A 9,246-nucleotide genomic window follows, 5' to 3' on the forward strand; every position below is an offset into this window, starting at 1 on the left:
GTGTCCTGTTGACTCCTCTGCAAAGCTTCTAGGAGGAGGTTGTTTCTATGTCCTCTGCTGTTATACCCTTGACCAATATTGGAGTAATTAAGGGCAGAGACATGAATTGTTCTGGAGTTGCAAGGGCTGTTGGCTGTTGGCTATGGCAGCACAGAAAGCAGAGAAAGCAAGCTAATTTTGTGGTAACAAAGATGCTCCTAGGGGTTTAGATTTCATGGATGAGGAGTAGACTGGACTGGTGGAGAGAAGCAAAGTCTATCAGTAAGCAGTAAGCACTGTCAGGTAAATGACAGCTTCAGCCTTACTGAAACTTTTGGGGTATACTGAACAAGAGAAGTCCCATTCCCTCCATACAATCCCACTGCCTGGGAACTCTAGGCTGCTTCCATTTCTGGAATTTTAAACCAAGCAGCATGGTGGTTTTCACTGTAATCCTAACAATAGATTCGAGTACAGTAAGAACTAATTAGAGACTTTGCCAGCATCAAACATTGCTGAGATTTGAGAAAGTTTCTCTCAGGCCACCTGATCAGGAGGAGGAAGTCAATGAGGCTTTCTACAGACAGCTGGAAGTAGCCTCACAATCACATGCTCTGGTTCTCATGGGAGACTTCAGTGACCCTGACATCTGCTGGGTGGACAACACAGCAAAGCATTAACAGTCCAGGAGGTTCCTGCAGATCATTGGTGACAACTTTTTGACACAGATGGTGGAGGAACCAACAAGGACAGCTGTGCTGCTGGACCTGATCCTAATAAACCAAGAGGAACTGGTTGGAGATGTGAGGGTTGGGGACAGCCTTGGCTGCAGCGACCATGAGGCGGTGGAGTTTAGGATCCTGTGTGGAGAAAGAAGGGCTAGGAAGAAGTAAGACTAAAACCATGGACTTCAGCAGGGCAAACTTTGGCCTCTTCAAGGTCCTGCTTGGAAGAATCCCATGGGATCGGGCTCTAGAAGGTAGAGTTAATATTCAAACATCACTTTCTCCGAGCTCAAGACTGATGCATCCCTATGAGCAAGAAATGAAGTAAAGAGTGTAAGCAAGCAACACGGATGAGTGAGGAGCTCCTGTCAAAACACAGGTGGAAGAAGGATGTTTATGTAGTGTGGAAAAAGGGACAGACCACCTGGGAGGAATATGAGGTGGCTGTTAGAGTATGCAGGGATGCAGTGAGGAAGGCCGAGTTCCACTTGCAATTAAATCTGGCCAGAGATGTCAAGGACAACAAGAAGGGCTTCTTCGAGTACAACAGCAGCAAAAGGAAGGTTGGGGAAAATGTAGCTACACTGCTGAATGAGGAGGGTGCCCTGGTGAGGGATGATACAGAGAAGGCAGAGTTACTGAATGCCTTCTTTGCTTCCGTCTTTACTACTAAAACTGGCCCTCAGGTATCCCAGACCCTAGAGACAGGAGAGAAAGCCTGTCAAAAGGAAGACTTTCCTTGGTTGAGGAGGATTGGGTTAGAGATTGTTTAGACAATCTGGACATCCACAAATCCATGGGCCCCAATGGGATGCACCCACGAGTGCTGGGAGAGTTGTCAGATGTTATTGCAAAGCCACTCTCCATCATCTTTGAAAGGCCTTGGAGAACAGGATTTAGGTGCCTGAGGACTGGACAAAAGCCAATGTCACTCCAGTCTTCAAAAAGGGCAAGAAGGACGACCCAGGAAACTACAGGCCAGTCAGCCTCACCTCCATCCCTGGAAAGGTGACGGAACAGCTCATTGTGAACATCATCTCCAAGCATGTGGAGGAAAAGAAGATTATCAGGAGCAGTCAGCATGGGTTCACCAAGGGGAAATCATGTTTGATCAACCTGATAGCCTTCTATGATGGTCTGACTGGCTGGGTAGACGAGGGAAGAGCAGTGGATGTTGTCTACCTTGACTTCAGCAAGGCTTTTGACACCGTCTCTCACAACCTCCTCATAGACGAGCTCAGGAAGTGCGGGCTGGATGAATGCACGGTGAGCTGGGTCATGGACTGGCTGGATGGCAGAACTCAGAGGCTTGTGGTGAATGGTGCAAAGCCTAGTTCGAGGTTTGCAGTTAGTGGGGATCCCCAAGGGTCAGTACTGGGTCCAGTCCTGTTCGACCTGTTCATCAATGACCTGGAGGAAGAGACTGAGTGCAGCCTCAGCAAGTTTGCTGATGATACCAAACTGGGAGGAAGGGTTGCTACTCCAGAAGGTTGTGCTGCCATCCAGCGAGACCAGGACAGGCTGGAGGACTGGGCAGAGAAAAACCTGATGAAGTTTAACAGGGGCAAGTGTATTGTCCTGCACCTGGGGAGGAACAACCCCCGGCACCAGTACAGGTTGGCGTTGACCTGCTTGAAAGTAGCTCTGCAGAGAAGGACCTGGGAGTTCTTGTCGACAGCAGGTTGACCATGAGTCAACAATGTGCTCTTTTGGCCAAGAAGGCAAATGGTACCTGGGGTGCATTAAGAAAAGTGCGACCAGCAGGTCGAGGGAGGTTGTTCCTCCCCCTCTACTCTGCCCTGGGGAGGCCCCATCTGCAGAACTGGGTCCAGTTCTGGGCTCCCCAGTTTAAGAAGGACAAGGAATTACTGGAGGGAATCCAACAGCAGGCTAAGATTATTAGAGCATCTTTCTTACGAGGAGGGACTGAGAGATCCGGGGCTGTTGAGCTGGAGAAGAGAAGCTGAGAAGGATCTTATCAATGGGATCAATATCTCAGGGGGGGTGTCAGAGGATGGACCACTCTGTTCAGTGGTGCCCAACGCCAGGGTGAGGGGCAACGGGCACAGACTGAAACACAGGAGGGTCCATGTGAACATGAGGAGAAACTTCTTTGCTGGGAGGTGCCAGAGCCTGGACCAGGCTGCCCAGAGCAGGTGTGGAGTCTCCTTGTTTGAGACATTCAAATCCGCCTGGACCGACCTGTGTGATCTGCTCTGGTGACCCTGCGTGAGCAGGTGGGTTGGACTGCATGGTGTTCAGAGGTCCCTTCCACCCCTAACAATTCTGTGATTCTTAGTGACTGACTGTTGCCCTCCTCTTTTCTGCTGGTATCAGGAAGATTGTTTGGCGTGGTGTCTGTTGTTACTCCAAAGCCACCATGCTCCAGAATCTATTTACAGGTTAAAGGACCTGAGCTTGATGGACAGAACTGAGCTGAATGAGGCATGTTGATGCTTCTCCATCTGTGAGGCATTATCATTGTTCTGGATAAGACTGAAAGTTGCATAGAAATAGATTTGATTTGTGGCATCCTTTATCCTTAGTGACAATTTCTGTGCCTTTCTATGTGTTCGTTTTAATGCAAAAAGCAGCAAGATGACATTTTATATATGGTTACATGCAGGCACAGCCTGTGTTTCTCTGCCTCAGACCATTGCTACTGTCTTAGTCCCTGGAGTCCCCAGAGGAGAGAACTGACTGGCCAGCAATCACAGAATCAGAGAATGTTTGGGGTTGGAAGGGACCTCTGGAGATCATCCAGTTCAACCCACCTGCTAAAGCCCGTACAGCTAGAGCAGATCACAAGAGATTTTTTTTTTCTATCTCCTTCCAAATCTCTCTTTCTCAGAGCTCTGCCAGAAGTGGCCAGAAACCTGAGTACATTTCCCATATGGAAAGTGAGCTTCAGATGTTGTGTTAAATCAATCTCTTACCATTTATTTATTGTAGGCTGGAATGTTTTGCCTCTGTGTGTGTCATGACGAGTTTCTCAAAGTGGGAGACACTCATAAACCCCAGGACCTGCCTGGGTGTGACTGGCCTACTCTGCTAATTAGTAGGTAACCGATAGCCCACTGAGGGTTTACTATATGTCAATAAAGAGCCTAGATTAATGGATTACCAAGAAAATGTTGTGTGAAGTCTTTATAAAGCTCCAGCTCTGCACTGGGAGCATAGAGTCTGAGTGCTCCGCGGTCTGAGTGCTAAGACGAGAGAAAGCCTGAGAGACACAACAGAAAGACAAAGAAAGACCAAAGCCAGAGAAAATAAAATATATTCAGGTTAGGAAAGGCTATACTTTGCAGGCACTATGAAAGGGTTTATTTCCTTTACAGTCTTTGCAGTCCTTTTACTGGTGCACAGCTCCCAGGAAGTCTATGTTCAGGTGAGTTTTCTGCTCTTTAATTTGTTGTTATCACAAGTTCAACAAAGTACTGATATTATGTGAAGTGTTGTGGCTGCAACAGGAATCTTGAACTAAACTAATAGACCTGAATTTTTGCTTTGCTCTGCCTTGATATCCACTTCATGTCCCTACAGTTTAGTTTTTATTTCTGTAAAATGATGCAGATATTACTAACATGCTGCTGCAATTTAATTAACTTTAGCAGTCATATCACTACTCGGAAATCCCTTGCTGACTGAGGCATTGCATTTCCAGAGTGTTATTTTGCCCATAACCCTATGTGTTCTGAAGCTGCAAGAACTAGGGAACTGCTAGAACTCTATGAAAATGATCTGCAAGCTTATGTGGTGGAGGCTACATACATATCACATAAAAAAAGGTGAAAGAAATGCTTAGCTGGATCAAATGACATATTAGTAGGCAGATAAGCTATTAGAGGAGGCTATATAAAATTTTCCAAAATATGCAGCACCTATGACTGATATTATATGCAACACGAAAGCAGTTAAGAAGGTACTTCAGTGTTCTTGCCTGTTCTTATGAGTGTGTTGTATCTGTCTGCAGTCATTCTTAGAAACAGTTTGGGACATTTCAGTTTGACTGCAATGTAAATAACTTCCTCAGAGTATCGAGAGAACTAATATTCCTTAAACAATTATGTGCTCTCTTGATATTTGCACGGTAGGTTTCCAGGGATAAGGTACTATCTTTGTGCCTTGAAATATCCTGTTGTTCTCCTTTGGATGTCAGAGACATACAGAGATAGCAAGTTTAAGCTATTCCTTTATTCCAAACCAGTCTTTAACATTTAGATTCTCCAGGGGAACAGATAGCTTCCTGCTTAATGAAAAAAAACTGTCTTTCACTTGGAGGCATAAAAAATAACTAAATGAGAATAGCTTTTCCTAGGTTGGGTAAAAGTGTAGGAAGTGCAGATCTGGAGCTTTGGTTCCTGTTTCTAGTTTGAATTCTTATCTCATTAATAATTAAATCTGTGTTTCCCCCAATATATGTGCAGTGTGCTCTGCATGTGTTGTACTCCGTTCACTTGTTCTACCTGAGGTCCCTAACATCTGACTAATTACTTGGTGCACAAAGTTGGCTTATGCTCTTCTTTTCTGAAACTCTTCCCAATTCTTCCCTCTCCTGTAGTATGTCAGAAGTAGTTCATTTAACAAAATGTTTTGCAAAGCAGAAGTGAAGTTCATTTGATTCATGTCATGTTTTTGAAGACTGATTATCACTATCTCAACACTTTCCGTAACCAATCTTGAATGAATATTTCTGTGATAAAATCTCTTAGTTCAGCAACACAGTATGCACTTTGAGCTTGGAGGGAAGATACTGCTCAGCTTGAGCTCTCTCTAATACATCTTTCTTAACTGAGGTGGGGGGTTTGTTTCATTTTTTTGTGGTTCCGTTGTTGTTTTTTGTCACCAGGACATACACGTCTCAGGATTAATTCCTACTTTCTGGTTTCTTTGAAACAGTACCTGTGGAAATCCATCCTTTTCTAGTTCTCTGTTTTATGCTTCTGAGGTCTGTGGCCAATAACTGAATGTAGAACTGCGTTTGTACAGGAAAAATTAATAGGCAACCATGGCAGATAAATTAACCTGAGTAAAATCATGAAGTAAGTAGAAAAGAGTTTGACTTTGTTAAGTAAATGCATAAATGCATGACTGGAGTTTATCTGGATGGGAATTTTTAATTCTTTAACACCAAAATTCTGTGATTGTGCAAAAAAAATCCCAAGAAACCAAAACCAGCTACCGCGCCGCCCCATCTCACACTATTCAACACTGGGCTCACGAGACTATGACACCAGTGGCAATACTTGGTCTCATGCTCTGTCAGTCACTTCACTTTATTTCTTTGAATGAGTAGGTGTCACTTGGTCATTCTACTGACTACATGTTGGTCACTAAACCAGTTTAAAACACATGCTAAAGATCAATTTGAAAATGTTTTTTTCTCTTCTAGGCCAAACTCCGATTATCTGCAGACATTCACAGACTTTATGCACATAGCTTAACAGCTACAACACCTGCAATTTAAGTTTATGACCTCAACGGTGGGATTCAGTTGAAACCAAGAGCATGACCGTTAACAGGCACACAGCTCTAGCAATCTAAAACATTGAGTAATAGTTCCCAGAATACTGTCCTGGCCTCCTGAAGCTTTTGATATGAGCTTTGCATCAGAAGTGTCTTACTTATGCTGCCAATAACTTGTTCCCTTAATTGTGTGGACAAGTAGTAAATTAATGGGAGCTTGCCACAGTACCTTGAGATGAGGGATTTCGGATCTTAATAATGTGTAATGTGAGGGAATAACCCCTTTTGTGTGGTTAGAGCGTGCCACATGACAGCCAACACTCAGAAGTTCTCTACTGGTGTGTTAGAAGAAACAAATAAATTCCCCTTTACCCCCATTCAACTCATGATTTTGTAAATTTCTACCACGTATTTCCCAGTTATCTCTCTTCTAGGCTGAAGATTCCCAGCCTATACCTTTTGACCCCAGATTTCATGGGTCTCTGCCATGGGAGTAAGAAATGCACTAATTCTGCCTCCATCCTCTGTGATACATGATGACCAGCCAGCCAGGTCTCGCTGCTGCTCTGAAAGGTCTTTGCCTTGAAGAGCTGGTCATTTTGCCTTCAGTCAGCACTGGCTTTATCTAGGCTTTGTTTCAACACTGTCTTTTCCCTGTACTACAGTCTTTGGGAGAGCTTGTGGTTCAAATGGAATGGATTTGCCTAACGACTGACTTCCTGATGCCTTTCTTTCTGGTTCTGTTTACATAGGATGGAGACTTGAAGTTCTCACTTGAGTCTGTGAAGAAGCTAAAGGAGCTTATGGATGAGAACAGACACATTAACCCTCGCATGGTTGTTTCAGTGGCTAGCTATTCTCCATGTGATGAAAAGTCTCTCCCTGAGGAGTTTCAACCTGTGTGCAAAAGAGAAGATGCATCCATGATTTTTGAGAGGCTGAGTATGTATCTCATATTACATAGTTGCCATTTTTATCACACTTTTCAACCTTAAACATTCAAATAGCAGCAGGCAAAGACATTTAATTACTGTTCTGTCACTTCTAAAGCGGCTGAGAGAGCCCATGCTGCCTTTCTGCTGCCCCTCCTATGAGGGTTGGACTACATTAGGTGTGAGCCCCCTAAAAGAACATTCCTGCTGTGCTGAGCTTGGCTGCAGATCAGTCTGCTGCAACCATGGAAGAGCTTCCTCCAAGAAGCTGCACAATAACTCATGTGCCTTAAAGTGAGAGCCCACAATCTTCTCTGGATTACAGGAAAAGAAGGGTTTTATCAGTCATTCTAGCTAACTACAACTTGTGAGCAGGCCTAATTGCTCTCTCCAATCAGTATAGAAGAAGGTGTTTTTCCAGGTAACCTAAAAGAGGTGTAAGATCAAATGAGATGAATCACTCTTTGGCGTGATCTGTCTGCAAGACACACATAACAATTCCTGAACTGGCTGTGACAGTGTCTGTTTTTTTGTTTGTTTGTTTAATTCTATTTTATTATGTTGCATTTATCTACTGTCTAATATAATTGACACTGTAGGAAGAAATACTACCAATATAAGAAATGTCGTGATTCTATAAGCCATATCCCCACCACCCTCCCACAAGATGTCCTATTGTTCTCTTGCCTCCACATGTCCCCATTGTTTCTGCAATGAATTCAAGTTTGATTTACCTCTTTAAGCCAGATTTTTGCAAGACCTAATTTTACTTATACCAATAACAACTTCAAAGAACATTAAAACTCATAAAAGAGTAATGGAAAGGAGTCTCCAAATCCCTTGATATGTGGCCCTGTTCTCCCAGAAATTCTCTTGCCATCTCATTGAAACCATCTCTTTTCTCTCTAACAGGCCTGGCAGTCCACGAAGCTGATTTGTGTGAAATCTGTGCAAATGCTGCCTGCGCTGGTTGCTTTTGAATAACAATCCAAAGAAGATGTGTCAAGCTAGGAAGTTTCTGCATTCATACTGCAAGATCATATACTTTCACAAATCAATATTTGGGCTCCATCTCCACTACAGTCAAACTGGAGCTTCTAGCTCATGTAGACATACCAGGGGTACTCCTGGAGTGGCTGGATCAGGTGTCACCAGCAGTGCAGTTCTGGCAACAAGGAGACTGTAAACCTCACCTGGGAGGTTTCAGTTGTGCGTGAGTTGTGTCACATTGGAATGAAAATGTCCTGGGCAGTTTCATTTTCCACTAGTTTGTCTGGATTGGAACACAACGGGTGAACCTGAGCAGTTTTCTGCAGCCTTTTTAATACCTAAATCTGCCTGTGATTTGGCCTCCCCTACACATAACACCGAGCAGCATTGGGTTATCATATTTTCCAGCCTCTGCTTTCCAGTCTGCTGGATAACTCTCTACCTGTAGGTCTGCACGTTCCATGTGTATGTTTGTAACAGAACGGCAGCAAGTAACCTGGGGATGAGTTACTGGTGTTTAGCAACACTTCCATAGCCAGAAAATTCTCAGTCTGTTACTTGTACTAATTGTTGCCAGTTTAGAGAATGGACATAGAGGAGCACAGGAACACTTTCTACATAGTTGTATGGAAGCTCCCTTCTTTTGACAGATATTCATGTTCATTAAGCTCTGTTTAGGAGAAAGGAAGTCCAAACTGCAAAGCTGAAATAATTTTGAAATTAAAACATTGCCTTGTGTTTTTATTTATTGGTGGCAAGATTGTGAAGAAAAGATCTGCCCATGTTTATATGCTGTATATGAAATAAAAGCTAGTAATAATTTGGAATTTGTTGTTGTTGTTTATGTTTTGGCTGGGTTTTGGTGTGGGGTTTTTTTAGTGATAGTTTGCTTTTCTCCTATATAAGGTCTTTCATGTCTGGGTCTTCACTGAAATAAAATGTATCTGTTAATATTGTCCTGAACTTATAACAAGTTGCAGTTCTTATTCCCCTTTACTTTTAACTGTTGAATTATTATATCCATTTGTCCTGGTTTTGTTAAAAAACAAGTTTCTCTTTTAGTGAATTTCCCTGTCAGCTAAAGCCTTCTAAATAACTGCAGTTTTCCTGAAAGCTAGACACATGTTTTGGTAGACATAGCAATGGAATGCGAG

At 43.3% G+C, this 9,246-nt stretch overlaps 1 protein-coding gene across 1 annotated transcript; it reads left to right on the forward strand.

The window, feature by feature from the left end:
• Positions 1–4,017: 4,017 nt before the first annotated feature.
• Positions 4,018–8,082, forward strand: GUCA2A (guanylate cyclase activator 2A). Its single transcript, XM_065650228.1, has 3 exons — positions 4,018–4,092; positions 6,923–7,112; positions 8,015–8,082. The coding sequence occupies exons 1-3, from the start codon at positions 4,018–4,020 to the stop codon at positions 8,080–8,082; spliced, it is 333 nt and encodes a 110-aa protein (XP_065506300.1).
• Positions 8,083–9,246: the final 1,164 nt, after the last annotated feature.

The sequence above is a fragment of the Caloenas nicobarica genome, chromosome 22, assembly GCF_036013445.1.
Source record: "Caloenas nicobarica isolate bCalNic1 chromosome 22, bCalNic1.hap1, whole genome shotgun sequence".
Lineage (NCBI taxonomy): Eukaryota > Metazoa > Chordata > Aves > Columbiformes > Columbidae > Caloenas > Caloenas nicobarica.